This window comes from Biomphalaria glabrata, chromosome 13 (assembly GCF_947242115.1).
Source record: "Biomphalaria glabrata chromosome 13, xgBioGlab47.1, whole genome shotgun sequence".
In the NCBI taxonomy this organism is placed as follows: Eukaryota; Metazoa; Mollusca; class Gastropoda; family Planorbidae; genus Biomphalaria; species Biomphalaria glabrata.
The window spans coordinates 5,877,233-5,896,896 of record NC_074723.1 but is presented as its reverse complement, the minus strand read 5'-3'; the positions used below and the strand labels follow the sequence as shown (position 1 = coordinate 5,896,896).

The 19,664-nt window shown below is 37.0% G+C and overlaps 3 protein-coding genes across 3 annotated transcripts in view; 2 read left to right on the top strand and 1 right to left on the bottom strand.

Annotated features, from left to right (window-relative positions):
• LOC106070416 (GTPase IMAP family member 7-like) overlaps positions 1-19,664 on the top strand; it is a 374,699-nt gene that overhangs the window by 292,552 nt on the left and 62,483 nt on the right. The gene's annotated exons all lie outside the window — the stretch shown is intronic.
• LOC106070425 (uncharacterized) lies at positions 4,380-7,755 on the bottom strand. The gene is made up of 3 exons (XM_056008110.1): positions 7,297-7,755; positions 6,956-7,084; positions 4,380-6,118 (listed from the first exon to the last, which is right to left on the bottom strand). The coding sequence occupies exon 3, from the start codon at positions 6,115-6,117 to the stop codon at positions 4,804-4,806; it is 1,314 nt and encodes a 437-aa protein (XP_055864085.1). The 5' UTR covers position 6,118; positions 6,956-7,084; positions 7,297-7,755; the 3' UTR covers positions 4,380-4,803.
• Positions 8,013-11,529, top strand: LOC106070426 (uncharacterized). Its single transcript, XM_013230333.2, has 2 exons — positions 8,013-8,088; positions 10,229-11,529. Exon 2 carries the CDS (start codon positions 10,231-10,233, stop codon positions 11,362-11,364), a length of 1,134 nt encoding a protein of 377 aa, XP_013085787.2. The 5' UTR covers positions 8,013-8,088; positions 10,229-10,230; the 3' UTR covers positions 11,365-11,529.

Sequence of the window (19,664 nt, the reverse complement as noted above, 5' to 3'; positions counted from 1 at the left end):
AGGTATTATAGTAGTACTGGCTGAACTAAGTTGCAAATAGAGGTATTATTGTAGTACTGGCTGAACTAAGTTGCAAATACAGGTATAATTGTATTACTGGCTGAACTAAGTTGCGAATAGAGGTATTATTGTAGTACTGGCTGAACTAAGTTGCAAATAGAGGTATTATTGTAGTACTGGCTGAACTAAGTTGCAAATAGAGGTATTATTGTAGTACTGGCTGAACTAAGTTGCAAATAGAGGTATTATTGTAGTACTGGCTGGACTAAGTTGCGAATAGATGTATTATTGTAGTACTGGCTGGACTAAGTTATGAATAGAGGTATTATTGAAGTACTGGCTGGACTAAGTTGTGAATAGAGGTATTATTGTAATACTGGTTGGACTAAGTTGTGAATAGAGGTATTATTGTAGTACTGGCTGGACTAAGTTGTGAATAGAGGTATTATTGTAGTACTGGCTGAACTAAGTTGCAAATAGAGGTATTATTGTAGTACTGGCTGGACTAAGTTGCGAATAGATGTATTATTGTAGTACTAGCTGGACTAAGTTGTGAATAGAGGTATTATTGTAGTACTGGCTGGACTAAGTTGTGAATAGAGGTATTATTGTAGTACTGCCTGGACTAAGTTGCGAATAGAGGTATTATTGTAGTACTAACTGAACTAAGTTGTGAATAGAGGTATTATTGTAGTACTGGCTGAACTAAGTTGCAAATAGAGGTATTATTGTAGTACTGGCTGGACTAAGTTGCGAATAGATGTATTATTGTAGTACTAGCTGGACTAAGTTGTGAATAGAGGTATTATTGTAGTACTGGCTGGACTAAGTTGTGAATAGAGGTATTATTGTAGTACTGGCTGGACTAAGTTGCGAATAGAGGTATTATTGTAGTACTGGCTGGACTAAGTTTCGAATAGAGGTATTATTGTAGTACTGGCTGGACTAAGTTGCGAATAGAGGTATTATTGTAGTACTGGCTGGACTAAGTTGCGAATAGAGGTATTATTTTAATACTGGCTGGACTAAGTTGCTAATAGAGGTATTATTTTAATACTGGCTGTTCCACTGAATATACAAGGGCCGAAGAAGTGTATTGTGGGGGGAGGGGTGGTCATTACAAATAGTGTGTGAAGACTACAACTGTTGGGCCTAAGATGTGTTTGTGCATTCTCAATAATAAGGGTTTGAGGGCCGTTAGATTGGAGGATGAAAAAGACAAAATAAAGGGCGTTAATAGAATTTGAGGGTTAGAACATTTTGTTTACCACGATTTCGCTTTATAAAGCGGGCCGTATAATTGATGGATTTAAAATTGTTCATGGCAACATACGTGCGAGAAGATCGATCGTTGATCTTGTTAACTTTTGAACGTTGGCGGACTCTGGCTGCTTGGGAATCACCGTCCAAGTTTCATTAGTCACACACTGCAGACGCTCTCAGCGTGCAGCAAGAGGACATCTTCACGAGCCAGTGCACTACCAAAGTGCTGCAGCGCCACGAAGTGTCCCACTGTCCCGATATCCAGTAGCGCAGTGCTCTGATACAACCAACCAAACAGGAGCACACCTCCCCTAGCTTCACCCCCCCCCCCTCGTATTATGAAGTTGTCAACAACAACTAGACGTAGACTGCAACGTGAAGTATTTGAGCTTACATCCCAGGCCTTTAGGGTAAGGTCGTATGATAAATGAAGAATTTAAGAATTCAAGAATATATTACCACAAATTAGAGGTACATCTTATCTTATATAATACAGAAAAAAGAAGATGATTACGTCCTACGCGTCATGCATAGGTGCATAGTTTGTGTAAGGATTTAACACCGGAATTCGAAAATACAAATTGATAATAAAAAAACTAGTCTTCGAATTCCAAGATTAACAAGAATGCAGTATTTCCCGTGATTATGCTGCCCAAGCTGCGACCTACATACTTTGCCACACTAGAGCAGACATAATCATTTTTCAGCCAGTGGTAAAGTTAGATTTTCTTCTCTTTCTACGTCTGTCCTCATCAGTAAGTAAATTCACCTTTCACACCTTGTGGTCTATAGGGCATATGATGTAAAAGTCATCTGCTTCTGTGGGTATCATCACTATCATGTGACCAGCACAACGACCAATCGCATTTACAGTACCCAAACTAACGTCATTCAAGAATTAAGAGACTATTTAAATGCATATACTGTTATACTCCGTACATCATGAATACACATGCTAGTACAGGCTATTTACGTTTTAGATATCTAACTCAGTTGTGGTCCCAGTTTATATGCTTTCAATCTACATCTAAATATAACCTGAACATTGAATAAAAATCTTAAATATTGTTTACAATGAAACATGTTCAGTCAGAGACTTGGAGAGATAGGCTAACAACGTGTGCGCTTGTTTGAGTATTGATTGATTGATTTATTTATAGCTTGAATGGCATTCAAAAATATAATCGTATTGTATTCATACATCAGACATACCTCAGAATAACAAAGTGTTTACCGTATTTTCATGCAAAGTTAATACATTATTGTGGAGATTTTCAAGCGTTGAGATAAAATGATACATAGCAAGTTTTTTTTTTTCGTTTATAGGGTGTACAGAATACAGAAATAAAATTAAAACAACGATTTTTCTTTTCAGTTCAGCAGTTTAGAATCAGATTTCTAGCTTCATTCACTTGTGACTCAAAGTAACTTTTGTCATTTGGTTAACAACTTGATCTTTTGAAATGGTGACTTGGACATTTTGTCTAGTTGTTTCAAAAACTCACTCAAATTTCAACATTTTATCATTTTATATGCGTATATGTTTCTTCATGTTCAAATTTCACACTACCGCTTTTTCTTGTTTCATATATATACATATTTGACTTGGTTATAGCATTCGTGAAATTATATTTTTTTTTAAAGAATGACTGTTTTAATTTTTACTCTGCATTTGAAAATTTTAGATTTTCTGGTAATTTAGAAACTACATTTTGTATTAAAATGCAAATTCAATATTTAATTTAAATTTATTAATTTAATTAGCAATAATGGTATATCATATGTCGGACCGTAGATTTAGAGGTTAGAAAGAGATTAGTGATGCTTCAGAGATAAACGATTTACAATGATAGAACGAGGCATAAGGGCAAACAACTCTGCAAGCTTAGTTTCACTTTTAATTCTTCCTATTTGTTTGTTCAGTTTTCTAGAGTTTCTTTTCTTTTAGAGTGGCTAGACAAGGATCTAAATATCTGATCCATGCATACTTTCAAGACATCCTTTACCATCCCCTTAGTCTGTTTGACCGTTGGGCACCATGTAAGATTAGTTGATCGTCTTTCTTCACTCATTTCTGTCTTCAACCTTGGATGGAATCTCTTTCAATGGCAGGCCCGTCCAAGATATCCAGATGACATAATTATTCAGTAAAGAGATAGCCAAATACTAGAGATCAAAACTATTTTATTAAGTAAATTAAATAGATTTAAAGTAAAATATAATATTTCTATTCTGTAGTACGAACTGAAAAAGACCTTTTTTTTGTAATACATACAATCTAAGTAAAATGTTTGTTAGGTTTTACAAATTTGAATATAACATTCACTCAATGCTCTATTTAAGGAATATCGTCAATCTACATTGTAAAAGTCCATTCATTATATTAAACTATGTTTTAACAAATACAGATCCAAAATTTGTTATCCTGAAAATCGTCAATTATCTTAATTACAATAAGCAAAAAATAAATAAATAAATAATGAAGTGCCAATAAACTCGTAACATGTGCATGTATCTAGAAACATTCGCACAGGATAACTAGAGACTATACATTATGTATGTTCCTACTTATTTAATCCCCAATAATTCAATGCCCCTTTATTGCTGGACTAGTTATGAAGTAAAGATACATTGAAATGTTATTTTAAAGTAACATGTGCAGTTGATGTAAAAAGCATCTGTTTCTGTGGCCCACCTTTAACGAGGGTGTCATGTGGCCAGCACAACGACTAGCCGCCTTTATTTTCCCCCAACTAATGTCAGGTCTCCTGTAGTGCTGGGTGGACTCAGAGGCGCCAAAAGATCCCGAAATTCAAAATCCCATTCTTTACCAAGATTCGAACCCTTGACCCTAAGTTTGGAAGCCAAACTCTTTACCACTCAGCCACTCGTTGTTTATTAAACACAGTATTAAATCAAGACCATTTGTTATAGAAGACCTGAACACAAGCCTGCAACGTCACAACCTTGTGGGCAGTTTAGACCAATCGCTCGTTGCTACGTCGTACAGACCTCTGACATGGCAACAGGCTATTGGTATAAACTGCCTACAGTTTGTAACGTTGCAGTTCAATGTTAGGTCTTCTATAAAGATTTGTCTCAATTAAATTCACCTGTTCTTTTTTTATTTGCCCATCTAAGCGACGAACCAACACATTTCTCCCAAGCTGAGGTTAAACAAAGTAAGATTTTAATATTTGCCAAACTTCAGTCTGGAATCCATGTTAAATTTGACATATATAACATACAAAGGGATAAGAACATATTTTTGGTTATAATTAGATGCCGATATATACAAAAAGTGCGACAAGGAAAATGTTTACATTGAAATAGCAAACATGTTTAAAAATTGGTAGGCTAATTACGTATACTAATTTTTGCTTATTTAATGTTTCTGGAATTATCTAAGCACAAAAATGTATCTAGATTTTAAGAATAATAATTATAAGCCACAACAATAAGATATATTTACAAAAAAAAAGTACATTAAAAAAACTTTCTTTTTCTGCTTTTTTTTTTTTTTTTTTTTTGTAAGATGTATTATTTTCCATACCACCAGTTGTAAATACCTTTACCAACGCTAAACAAAGGTTTCGCATAAGGGACAAAACTTGAAGCAAAGTCTGCGGCGTTTGTCAGCATATCGCTTTCTCTGTTCTCTCGATGGCGCTCTTCTTCTTGCTCCAATTTTCGGGCCTGAGCTTCTTTAGCCTCCAGCGCTTCCTTCCTTAATCTGGCTTCACGTTCTTCTTGCAGTTTGCGCATTTTGTCAATCTCCAGTCTGTGTTTCTCTTCCTCAATAATGGCTTTCTGTCTCTCAATGTCTGTCATTCGCTCCATTTCTTTTCTCTGCTGCTCCAATTTTAATTTCTCTGCTTGGAGCTCTTCTTTTTGTCTTCTAACTTTCTCTTCTTCTGCAGCGAGCCTAATACTTTTGGACTTCTCATCATTTGCAATGGCTCCAATAGATTTTAGTCTTTGGATCAATTCTTCCATTGTGCCTGTGTCACCATCACTTTCTTTCAAGGCTTTTAGTAGTTGGGAATCTTTTTGTAAGATTTTTTCTAGGGGAGAAATTTTCATCTTGTGGTCATCAGAAGATTGAACTTTTTCTAATTTGTCTAATAGATAGCTGGTCTCAATAAAACTTTCTTCCTTAACTGAGGCAAATTTATTTTCTTGTTTAAGTTTTTCTCTTGAATGTCTAGCATTTCTGAAATTCATATCAGTGTATCTCTCTCCTCGACTGCCAAGTTGGGCAATTTCTTTAAGTAATTTCAAGATTTGCTTACGTTTAACGTAACTGTCTTTGGTAAAATTGTCAAATAGAACAATTCTGTTGCCACACTCGTCAAGAAGTTGTTTAAATGTTCCTGTCTGTCTGGAGCACCAGTCCTTAAGACGTTCTCCTTCAGATTTGACCTCGTATTCAAAGATGTCGCCACCAGACAGTATCAAAATGCAATGATCCCTGACGAAATTTTCGCCGAAAACTTGTTTTAGGAAACTCAGCGTCGCTAGTTCTTCTCCCGTAAATCTACTTCCGAACTTCACAACCAGAGCAAATGCATTATATCCATCCGGGCAAAGATAGATAGCTTGCTGCAAACAGTTGACGACTAACTCAGCTCCTTCTTTGCTCTCTAGAGAGTTATCGCACACACCAGGGGCGTCGACAACTTTTAATTTCACACCGACAAATTTTCCGACCTCAACGTCAACTTTGTTTGTTACTGATAACGCGCTTCCACTAGTTCGAAAGCATTTTCTTCGTAGTATGGAGTTTCCGGTGGCACTTTTTCCGTTGCCACTTTTACCAATCAACAATAGATTTATCTGTGTGCAGTGTTCCATTCTGAAGAAAGAAAAAAATTCATATAAAATATATTCAAGTTAAACTAATGACTATTCTCTCTAAATTGTTTATCTAATAGTAATACTACTACCATGTAGGGCCAATACTTCTGACTAACTGAGGTAAAGCTTAGTGACTTAAGTTTTTACACTAGCCTTTTTAAAAAGTTATTTAGAAAATTACAATGCTTTCAATTCTTTCTTTTTATAATATAAAATTAAAAATTAAATTATAGCTTTTATATGGCGCTACTTTCATGCTTATAGTTTGCTCAGTCAGAGCAGCTCAGAGCGCTATGATCCGATCTTAGGCAGGGGGAGGGGGTATGTGAGGAAGGTTTTCCGTGCAGCCTTTAGGCGCTCAGTAAACACAACTCTGCTCGAGTCGGGTGTTGAACCTCGAGTCCCCTTCAGAAAAAGCCCAGCCAAGCCAAGTTCAAGCGTACTTAGCCTCTCGACCACGCATCCAACGCTCTGCCTCTCATAATTTCTTGCAATAAAATATAAAAGTAAGATTTAAATCTAGAATTCGTCCAATCCCTGACTGACTGTACATCCTGCAGAGATCGCTTGCAAATAATGTAAATAACTGCATCACTATAGTTAAGAGGAAAAAGAAAGGTGAAAGAAGCTGACCTCTCTGACATTGCCAGGATTAAAAAAATATTTCTTGTGGGACTGAAACAAAGTTTCACTCTTCAGGAATGGGCTTGCTAAGTAAGAATGTGTACATGTGAATCACGTGAGCGCTAGATCGCCTTGCAAACTCTGAATCCCAACCTGTACTACCTGGTTACAATACCTAAAATGCGAAATAAATGTTAGAAAAAAAAATTACCTTAAAGTTTCTGACACGTCGAAATTCAGATATATTTTTAGCTCTCTTGTTGAGGCCCCTTTCTTGTGGAGTCCCCGGGGGCTATAACCCTGCCTGTCCTACTTTAAATCCGGCCCTGCTGTCACTAATCTGTCGTTTCAGAGAAAAATAGGATGTCGAGTTACAGAAAAACACAAAATTTATTCTTAAATACTTCAAATTTCGTAGAAGTTAATGCTTTATCTTTAACAAGCAAGTTAATTAAAAACTACAAATAAATTATAGCTTACAGAAAATTAATTTTATTAAAAAAAAGAAGGTTCCTAAATGTCCCCAATGATAATTCGAAATTTATAAGTTACCTGAAGCGCACTTCTCTTGTTCATGTGCATGCTTTACAATGGAACCTGTCTGGCTGGAAATGTACTTTATACTATACAGAACACATTTAAAAAAAAATAGAGTAAAAGAAAATAATGAACAATGTAACGCCATCTTGAGGCCGTAAACGTTGCTAGGAGACTATACCCGAAAAGTATTGATTTATTGACAACATGTTGATTGATTATTATCACTATAAAATAGCCCGTAAGACTACTTTTGTTATTCAAATATTAAAGAAAAAAATCTTTGAAGAAACGTCCTTGAACTATTTAAAAGGGCTGGAAAAAAACCAACAGAAGTAAGGAGGTTTCAATGTTGTCAAGACCAAAGCAAGGTCGACATTTTGATTAATTTACTGATTCGTCCTTGCGTGACGAGAACTGCTGGAAGCTCTATCTAAAGCAGCGGTTCTCAACCTTTTAAGCTCGGCGACCCCTTTTTACAATCTCCCACTCTGCCGCGACACCCCCCCCCCAGACACACACAGCAATAGAAGAATAGACAATAATAATCCTTATTTTTGATGATCTTAGGCGACCCCTGGCAAATCGTCAATCGACCCCAAGGGGGGTCGCGACCCACAGGTTGAGAACCCCTGATCTAAAGTATCGATGTCAAAAGATTCGGGAAAAAAATTTGGTATGGAATTTAGTTTTCCTCGGAAAACGCAAGTTAAAGTTACGTTTAGTATAACTCGTTTAGCCAGATACTTTCCGGGCCAGCTGTGCCATTATTTACAAAGAGAAATGTGACTTATAGTCAAAACAAATGTGAATATAAATTAGTTTTAAGAAATTTGAATATAAATAAGTTTTAAGAAATTATTTTTTCAGTTTTCGTTGTGGTTACACATGACCTACGTCCTCATCAAGGTAGGCTAACGACATATATGTTTCATTTTATAGCCATGCTTGTTCTCTATTTCCACATTTAGTAATGAAAATAAAACTTTGACTAAATCAGTGTTTAGTTGTGCTAACTGTTTACACGTCTTAGAAGTATTAGAAATACTTTTTTACGAATGTTTCGAGCTAGTAATGCGGTTTTAATGTGCCATCGTTTAGAGCAGTGTTTCCCAAACTTTTTTCTTAACGGAACACTTTGCCATTCTGGGTATTTAGCTGAACATTTTTACAAATTTTTTTTAGAGAAGTTAATTCATGTGGTTTCCTACCCGTTGATTATTCCAGTAGTTCATGGAAAATTTATTCAGGCCTAGTAGAACACTAAGGTTCCGGGGAACACAGTTTGGGAAATACTGGTTTAGAGTCTTGAAATTTGTAAACACATTTAGTGAACCAGTCATTGTAATTGTAGTTCAACAGCGCGAATTAGCCATTTTTTTATGTCGTTGCTGTTTTTTTTATTTTTCAAAAGCCTACTGTCCCAGATCTAAACAACAAAAGACGTGTCTCTGCGACACGCTAATAGGTCACCACGTCTCAGTGAGTTCGCATGTAGCAAACTTGTTTGGACATAATATCATGTAAAGATCTGCTGTCGTATTTATTACGGACTAACCAGATAATAGTTAACTCCCCGATTGCATTTAATAAGGTAAAAAAAAGTGGGCTATTATATGTGGCATACAATAATAAAAAAAATAGATGCGTTATATAGACAATGGATTCGTTAAGACTGACGTTAAAATAATAAGTGGATTAGCCAGTTAAGCCTGTAAGTAATTTATGTCTGCTTAATTAAATAACTAAACGTATTTATAATTAACAGATACCAGGTCAAGACCTCAAGTAAACATTTCCACTATTTGTATAGATCTTAGAAATTTAAATTCAACTAAATATTTCATTTCGTACTACATTTTTATATCGCTATTTTTGTTTTCCACTTCGCAAATTATTTAACCGAACAGGTTTCAATACAATTTACGGTCAGTTGAATTTTAGTTACTAAAACTATCGAAAGACTTAGTTGTTATCCATAGACTATCTGAAGCTTTGCGCACTTGTTGGGTGGCTGCTGGTCGTCTGGTCTGCTCGCTCAATGGTCTCGATGGTCCCAAAATTCTAACTCCGTAAGTCGCTATTCGAAAAAAAGAAGGCGAAAAAGAGAGGGGAGATAAAAATGGATATCAAGTCCTCAGGCCAGATATGATTGTGTTTGGGAGGGCCAATGGAAGCGGGTCGTTTCAGTTAGGCGTAACGTGTAGAACACACTGGCGAAATGAAGGTTTGTTGAAATGCGGGCAGTATTATTAAAAGTGTGAAAAAATAAGGAGGGGGGCGGTAAGACCAAAGTATTATGTGAGCATTTGAGGGATGTAATGAAATGGGATGTATGGAAATCGTTTAACTCTTTTAAAGTTATAATGTTATAAATAAATAATAAGTAAATACAAAAGGAGTGGTCCATAGTAAAATAAACAATATATGGCCTGGGAACAAATCAACGGCGAAGATTGTGGATAATGATAGTGAGTTAGTATAATTGTTTATCCTTATAACAATTACGAATTAGTATCAGTGACTAATGAATAAATATATATTTTTATCTAATAATATTTCTTTTATAAATATGTTAATCTTTTTTAAAACAATTTAAGCGCTTAGGTAATATATTTTGTATTTTGTGCGTTTTTTTAGGGCCGCATGGAAACCCACGGCTAGACCCATGCGGCCCGTGAGTTCTGGGTAGCCAACCACCTCTCTAAAGGTCAAGTGAATACAATTATTATAAAATGTATGTTAGTCGCATCGCGATCTCAGTACTTCTAGACTTTGTCTAATCAACAATATTAATCGATTTACTGGTAATATAATTTTGAATATATTAAATTAGACAACTAGATTTTTAAATCACGTGATTCTTAAATAAAAATAAAAATGGATAATTTCCTTTTCTTGTGACTTTTTTTGTCATAATCCCTTTTATCAATGGTCTCTTCCTCAGGTATGGCAGAAAAATTTATATACCTAGACCTACTTCTGGTCGGCAAAACAGGACATGGCAAAAGCGCGACCGGAAATGCTATTTTAGGACGAAAATTATTCACCAGCTGTGGGAACATGGAGTCCGTCACAAATGGGGTCGACTTTAACGTCGGTAAAATCGAAGGTAGAATTGTCACAGTTGTCGACGTCCCTGGAGTTTGCGACACTGGGAAAAACAAAGACGCCTGGCTGACACACATATTAGATTGCGCCATAGCAGCTCACCCAGGGGGCTATCACGCTCTGCTGCTCGTCTACAAATATGGAACTAGATTCACACAAGAGGAAGAGGAAACGATTGCTTTCTTAAAAGATAAACTGGGACAGGATTTTATTCGGAATCATGCCATAGTTGTCCTAACTAACGGAGACACTTTTGTTAAAGAAGGGAATTCTAAAGCTGAATTTGAGAACTGGTGCAGGAAACAAGCTGGGCCGTTTGGTGAGATTTTAAAAGAATCTAGCTATAGAGCGGTAATATTTGAAAACCTTACACGTGATGAAAGTATATTAGAAACTCAAAGAAAAGTTCTTCTTCAGGTTATAGAAAATAAACTTAATGGCAAGCGATACGACCATTCTCTTTTCAAGTTGGCTCAAACAATACACGAGGATGTCATACAAGAAGTGAAGCCTAAGGTTACTGAAGATATGATTAACACTTGCAGTCTCATCATGCAAGATGTGGAAGAAAATGTCAACAATCCTGAAACCGAGCAGTCTGAAAAAAATCTGGCACATTTAATGAAAGAGACGGCCAATTTGGAAAAAACTGTCAGACTAAAAGATACCTCTGAATTAAAAGATTTGTTTGAAATGACCAGGTCAATGAAAGAAATCATTAGTGAAGAGAAGAAGAAAAAGAAATCAAGTCAAAAGTCAGTGAAATCGCGAAACGCATCAATTGGTGAATTGGTGAAAAACTTGCAGCCAGCAAAATTTGAGGCTTTTCTGCATGGTGGTGTGCAAACAAATTTCCAGAAGTTAAAAAACACTTACCAACTCACTGTCACAGATAGAGTGTTCAAGAAACTCCATCAAGGGCCTATTCTGAACTTGCAAAACGGGCTTATCAGTAGCAGTACGTCGTGTTAGGGCCAGTAGTGCTTGGGTTGATTTTTTTTTTGAAGGACAAGAACTTTTGTTGTATCTGTATTCAAGTTATGTATTCATATTTCAAAATGTGTTAAGTTACAAAAACAAAATTACATTTTTTACCGATGTTTAAACAAATAATTTATTACAGCTTGGTATCGTAAATTATTGCTTTATTTATATTGTTTTCTTTAAAAGTTGTCTGCAACAGGACTCATTTCAAAACATTTAAGCAAAGGATAACATTGCTATATGTATTAGCCAACGTTTAGATAACACACATCTATCAATCTTTTTTGAAGCCATAGTGGTCCAAGTTTTGGTGAGTCTCGTGCAATCCTTCTGCTGAGGACTTTTTGTCCGACAGATGTCGATTTCAAGACATGGTGCTAAACAGCTAGATGAGTCTACGAAAATTAAGCACAATACAGATGTGCGTTAGTTAAATCGCACACTTCAGTATAGGCCTTTCTGCAGTTTAGAATTATGGCACTGTGTTCTGCCACCCGAATTTTATCTGACTGCCCCCCCCCCCCTCTGGCATCACATTTTCAAGCTGATGAGATAAAGATGTGAAAGAAGGAAGTTTGCAAAACGTCCTTTTAGCCGTCAATTAATTAAACGTCAACATTAACAATGAGACTCAAAACTGACACACTTCTGAGTTGACAATGAAACGCCATCACTGGCAATGATAATTCAAAACCAGAAATACAACGCCAACACTGGCCCCTATTATTATTATAGCTTTTATATAGCGCTACTTTCATGCTTATAGCATGCTCAGAGCGCTTTTGATCCAATCTCATTTGTGGACCAGTGGGGGTATCTAGGAGTTGCTGCCTTTAGGCGCTCAGTAAACACAACTCTGCCCGAGTCGGGTGTCGAACCTCGAGCCCCCTTCTAGGCAGCCTAGCCAAGCCAAGTTCAAGAGCAGTTAGCCTCTCGACCACGCTTCCTTTCCCTATAAGAAATAAACAACAAAACTCTAACGTCTAAACTAAAACTAGAAATACGAATCCAATCCAAATTGAAGATATCCACACCAGTATTAAAAAAGACTCACCCTAAACTGGGGCTAATGAGTCCTGACAAAGATTTGGTGCAAGACAATGCAGCAATACGGCTAAGGCTGTAGTCAATGATGTAGTGATAATCATGACATTAATGATTTAGCTGTAGAATGCTTGTAGGCATATTACTCGTAGGCGTGTCATTCGTACACATCATTACAATACTGGACTAACAACAAATTCAGGAACCAGGAAATACTTGCGTATATGATGTAATTTGATGTTTATTTACATGACATAAAGCCAACTTCCATTAAGATATTAAATATAATAATTGTCTAGTTTCACTTAAAATACGTTCAGATCGAGTGGTCCACCACTTGACTTCACATCAATTTATTTTATCAATAGCTTTAACCTCTTATATTCCACTTATAACAACTTGCTACAAACAAATTGCTACCACATACTGTCTTGTTACCACATACTGTCTTGTTACCACATAATGTCTTGTTACCACATACTGTCTTGTTACCACATACTGTCTTGCTACCACATACTGTCTTGTTACCACATACTGTCTTTTTACCACATACTGTCTTGTTACCACATACTGTCTTGCTACCACATACTGTCTTGTTACCATATACTGTCTGGCTACCACATACTGTCTTGTTACCACATACTGTCTTGTTACCACATACTGTCTTGCTACCACATACTGTCTTGTTACCACATACTGTCTTGTTACCACATACTGTCTTGTTACCACATACTGTCTTGTTACCACATACTGTCTTGCTACCACATACTGTCTTGTTACCACATACTGTCTTGTTACCACATACTGTCTTGCTACCACATACTGTCTTGTTACCACATACTGTCTTGTTACCACATACTGTCTTGTTACCACATACTGTCTTGCTACCATATACTATCTTGTTACCACATACTGTCTTGTTACCACAAACTGTCTTGTTACCACATACTGTCTTGTTACCACATACTGTCTTGCTACCATATACTATCTTGTTACCACATACTGTCTTGTTACCACATACTGTCTTGTTACCACAAACTGTCTTGTTACCACATACTGTCTTGTTACCACAAACTGTCTTGCTACCATATACTATCTTGTTACCACATACTGTCTTGTTACCACATACTGTCTTGTTACCACATACTGTCTTGCTACCACATACTGTCTTGTTACCACATACTATCTTGTCCTTTCCAATAGTTATCTACCTTTGAAGGCATGACCTGTCGGATTTTTATTTCCTTAGTACAATGACATAGAGAAGTCTATAGAAAAGTTTGCATTTTATTTGATAATAAATCTTTTTTTTTTTTACAGTGAATAGTCTAAATGACATAATATTACTAAAAATTGTTTTTAAATTACTAATTTTAAAAATTTAAAAATAAAAAAATTTTTTTTGGTATTTATTGTAATAAAATTTAATTTTTATGAATGCAGTTTATTTCTATTGAAAACCACTATAACTTTTAATATTTTATTTATATAAAAAAAAAAAAAAAAATTAGGATAGCAATCGCCACTATATCATAAGACATAAACATACCTCGCTGGCCGAATGAAAACAATTCTTTTTCATCCAATGTTACGTTTTCAATATACGAATTGAGCCAAAAAAAAAAAAATTATTATGAAATTTGGGATCCCTTGGGCGCCCTGAGTCCACCGAACCCCAACGGTTACATGACCTAAGTTGGAGTAAGCAAAGGCGGCTTGTTACCTGACCTTAGTTGGAGTAAGCAAAGGCGGCTTGGCCCAAGAAACAGATGACCCTCACATCATCTGCATGGTCTGAAAGGGGAACTTTACTTTACTTACAAGGTCAAATAATCCTTTCTTAATAACTTGGAAACCCAGTCCAATAGTGGTGAGCTCCACGGGCAGCTGAGCAGATCAGACAGAAAGGGTGCGTGGTGGCAAGGCAACCTTATCGTGCGGAACAGGCCGTCCTAGTTCAGTTCGGAGTCGGTCACTGTCCAATTGGTGCTTACTTAAGACAGTTTCTAGAAAACCACGACACACGGTGCCGCCACTGTATCGAGGACTAAGAGACAGTAGACCAAATTCAGTATGACTGTCGTGTTCTGCACCAGAGACGATATGGACAAGAAAATGAGAGAGAGAGAAAACTGGTTCGTGTGCGGCATTAGGGCGGCCCTTGCACTGGGACAGGGCCACCTTAAAACTCACTGCCCGCTTCCCTTCACGTGCTCTAAGGTAGCAATTCCCAACATGGTTCGCTACTAATGGAGTTTCTGATTCCGCAAGTAGGTCCTGATATACATCGGGCATTCGTTGGAAAACCCGTCGTTTAAAAAAAATGGGAGTATTATTTTCATTATTTATCTTGAAAACCCATGGTAAAGTCAAGGTACAACTGTAGCTTTACCTTGTTCTTAAAGAACATCAATTCGGCTTCTCTATTCTCTGACCACTCATCTGGAGAGAAGATACATAAATATATTAGTGCAAAGCGCAATATCCAGGAAAGTCCCATGTCTGAATCCGTCTGTGACCGTCCAAGCAACTATTTGGTTATTGCAAGTGTTCTGGTTCTCCTACGTAATTAATGCTTTCCAACTACAGCTTAGCAGAAATGTTTTTGAATCATTAGTTTCGTTTATTAACCTTAAATCGCGAAATCTTTCATACAGAACAATTACAATACAGTATGTATTTAGTACAATGCCTATAGTACAGTTATAACGTAAGGTACTATGTTTAGTAGCAAAAATAAGGCCTACAGTGCTAGAACCCGATGGCGTGATGTGGTACGGTATATATATGCTCAGGGCCCCGCATATGACACTCGCCCAGAGCCCCGCGCCCCGCTACCCACGTCTCTGCCTAGTTTGACTGCCCGAATCTTAGAGCTGGCAAGAAGCACAACAGAGCATCAAGTCCACTTGCTTGAAGGTAATTGAATATACTAACGTTCAGATAAACTCATGCTGTCAACGTTATTTCATATGTTAGTGAAGCCTCTACGTATTTTGAACTAGACTCTAAATCTTTGTCGTCTTAAAGCGTTGAGCCTGTTCATTCATAAATGCTGTCATAGTAACGTTGGTAAATCTCTAGTACTTGCGAGAGAATACTAAGTATTATACTACATTTTTAAATTTATTTTTATTTCACAGGATTCTAGCTACAGTTCATTCTTATCTAACTCATTCTCTGCTCCTTCATTTTCGATTCCTTTTGCGTTTTGATTCCAATTAACACATTGTGGGAAGCGTGGTCGAGAGGCCAAGTACGCTTGAACTTGGCTACCTAGAAGGGGGCTCGAGGTTCGACACCCGACTCGGGCAGAGTTGTGTTTACTGAGCGCCTAAAGTTCAAGCGCACTTGACCTCTCGACAACGCTTCCCACAATTTGGGATTTAGACTTTTGGCACTTGACGCAGGAGAATGCGCGCATCTCATCTCACAGAATGTGAACAATACGTTGATTGCTGAGTGCTACCTGCTTTTTGAGTGCTTTTGTAAAAAGAGATCTTACAAACTCAAACCCGTCGTCTAGACTCAAGACAATAACGTTAAATCTACATTCTAAATTTCGAATAATAAGTATATGTTATTGTTTGTGTACAATAAGAAATGAAAATCGATTTTCAGTCTTCGATTTATTGATTTTAAGTTTGAAACAAAGCGTCTGGGGGAATGGAGAATTTCCAGGAAAATTCCAGTTTTTTTTTTTTTGTTATCTTTTTGAGTCAACCATTTCTAAGTCTCCCATGTTCATTAAAACTGTATGAAGCTGTAAACATTATTTTAGCAACAAGAAAATACATTATAGCATTGGCAGTGTCTTCGATTAGTAAGACTAAGGATTTGTGCAGTATTTTACGTGACTATGAAGAAAAACAACCTCTTACGACCTGCATACTTTGCCATATTAGATACTGAATAGTAATTGTCGACAGAGGTCTATTTATTATTTCTTTTCGTAGTCTGCGCCTGTCTTAAGGAAGAGTTGTCCTTTGGTTCTCAAATACGCAAGAATGTTGAACATTTATAAAGAAAAAAAAAGAAATTAGCATCAATAATAAAACATTTTATCACCATGAAAGGTATACATTTAAATGTTTAAAAACATTCTGGTCCTTTGTAAACATCTCGATGGTCCCCCTAGTTTGAACCCACCGACTTTCCAGCCCACTTGTGAGGGGTTTGGGTTTGACTAAGACTAAGACTAAGACTGCTTTATTAATCCTTACGGAAATTTGTTGTGATTACAAGGACTCTTTTCTCATATACAGACAAGACAACAGAAACATACACATAAATACAACAGACACAACATAAAGAGTTCATTCAGCGACTACACACAGGTATCTTGGTGTATTTCATGTTCTCTGATCAATGAGTGGCGGTGATAGAGTCTGACCGAGTGAGGTACGAACGAGTTTTGTACTGCTCCGTTCTTGTTTTGATTGAAAGCAGTCGCCCACTTCGCGACGACCTGACGTTATTCTGATGGAGCGGGTTGCCGTTGTCTTCCAAGATTTTTCCGATTTTTCTTAGGCACTTTTGTTCAAAAAGTTCCTTTAAATGTGGTAATGTTGTGAATGTAATTTTTTATGCTTTTTTTATGACTTTTTCTAGACGTCGCAACAGTTTAGATCAGGCGTTGCCTTGCCAACAAGTTATTCCGTACGTTAGAAGATTTTGTATAGTTGCGCCGTAAATAGTCTCAAGGATCTTCTTGTTTAGTTTAAAGCTATTGAGTTTGTATAGAACAATAGAGTCGCTGGGCTGTTTTCTTTGTCAGAGTTCCAAGGTGGTCTTCCCATGAAAGCTTGTTGTTGATGATAACGCCTAGATATTTGTCCTATATGAATCCTATAGGAACATGCGAAATACGTACAACACATAAAGTAGCATGTAACAGAGCCCAAGGACTAATCATAGCATTCGACCTCAAGCTCTGATGACATTTAGAAGTGACATCCCACACGTCAATTGACATTTCACCTGGGATTTTCAAGAAAAAAACATGAGTATAAATAAAGACTGAGTAGACTTTACAGAACGAGTAAGAAAGCCTTTCATTACATCTCCATTTCTGACACTTCGTTTAATGCCTGCCCAAGTATTAATATCTCATATCAGCAGACCTTTCTGAAGATGGAAACGTCTATACAAGGAGTCTCTTTTAAGTCATGACTTCGGGTTGTAAGAAGGCTTTTTTTTTTCTCATTTTTTTACCTTTACCTATCCCTTAATCTATTGGACCGTTAGGGCTCCATGCAAGACTCGTCGACCGTCTTTCTCCATTCCTCTCTGTCTTTTGCCTTAGAACCTCTTTCAATGTTTTAATTCTTTAATGTTGTCCTCCCATCGCTTTCTCTGTCTTCCTCTTCTTCTTTTTCCTGGTACTGTTCCCTGAAGGTCTTTGCAAGCCCCGAATATCTTGTAATATGGCCATAATTTTAATCTTGCGTTTGTTTTTTTTTTTTTTGACGAAAGTTAGCACGTCATCGTGGAGTCCAATCGCTGCAGTAACCCTGTCTCTAATCTCTTGGTTTGATGCGGTCTTTAAATAGAATTTTGAAATATAAGAAAAGCATTTGCCCAATTTCAAAACATTTTTTCTATGCTCTGAATGATAGTGTTACGATCTTCTCAATCAGGCCTTCTGCAAACACTACTTAACAACACAACACAGCACATCTAACACAAAACTTGACAACAAGAGCTTCAAGTAACAAAGTGGCGGTTTAATTACAAATACATCGACAGCCAATTCAACATAATTGGCTACATCAAATTCAAATGCTTTCTTGTACTTAACAGAACTGCCTAACTAAACATTACTAGTCTCTCTAGCTCGTACAGCTACATTCTCGAGGACTCAAAGGTACCACAAGTCCTTACTGCCTTGCTGTCCTGGACTCGACTGTCCTTTTAAACACACTGTCTCTCGACCCTGAAGGCTCTTGATCACATGACCACAACACAGGTCATACTTGCGTGAACTAGCAGCACTGCCTTTTGTCTATCGACAGCCGTTGACTCGTTGACCTGTGTGATTGGCCTGAGTCGTGTGTATCAGTAGGCCGCACACACATGAACCCTTTCAGTCCGCCACTAGATAACGAGCAGATAGATTGAGAAAGAAAGAGAGATAGAGAGAGAAAGAGAGATAGAGAGAGAAAAAAGAAAGATTTAAGAGAGAGAGAGAAGGGTGAGGGAGGGAGAGAGAAGATGAGAATAGGTTGGAGAATTGTGTAGCAGATAAAACTATTAATGAATCTCCATAATTTCATAGTTCTTGGTTAATTTTCTCTCTCGGATGTAAGATTCTCATCAGGTATGGATAGATTCAAGGGCATCCCAAGTTTTCAGTTTATTTAGTCTCTTCCAGGAATCTGACTCATATTATAATCTTAACATTTAAAAAAAGTTTTATTTTAAGCTTCTACACTTCTTTATGTACTGAAAAGTCAATGTTTTTTTTTAAATAAAAAGATTTTTTTTTCTTGGCCCTGGAAGAATTGATTTTGATTTTGAAGAGACTTAACACGTAGCACTGACGGGAAAATTGACAGAATTTGAAAGCCACATTTACGATTTATTGAATTAATATATCATGGGCGTAGCCAGGATTTTTTTCCGGGGGATTTGGGGGAATTTTTTCTCCCTCCCCCGCCAATATATATATATATGGAGGCGCGGCGGCTGAGCGGTAAAGCGCTTGGCTTCTGAACCGGGGGTCTCGGGTTCGAATCCTGGTGAAGACTGGGATTTTTATTTCGGAATCCTTGGGCGCCTCTGAGTCCACCCAGCCCTAATGGGTACCTGACATTAGTTGGGGAAAAGTAAAGGCGGTTGGTCGTTGTGCTGGCCACATGACACCCTCGTTAACCGTAGGCCACTGAAACAGATGACCTTTACATCATCTGAAAGGGGGACTTTACTTATATATATATATATATTTATAATATTTAAACGCAAATCCCCTCTTGGCTAAGCTCATAGAATCTGGTGACTGATGAATGGATAGTGTTTTATTGAAGAGGGGGTTTTATCTTTAATTTCGGAGGCGGTTTTAAAATCCTTAGCTATGCTCTTGGAATTTGGGGATTGTCGTTTACATTTTTTTGTTTTATAGAAAAGGGGGATTTAACTGCAAATCCCCCTGGTAGGGGGGGGGTTAAAACTCAAAACCCCCCTTGTCTTGGCTACGCTTATAAAAGTTTTAGTGTGTAATTTGCTTTTTTTTTTTAAATATTGAA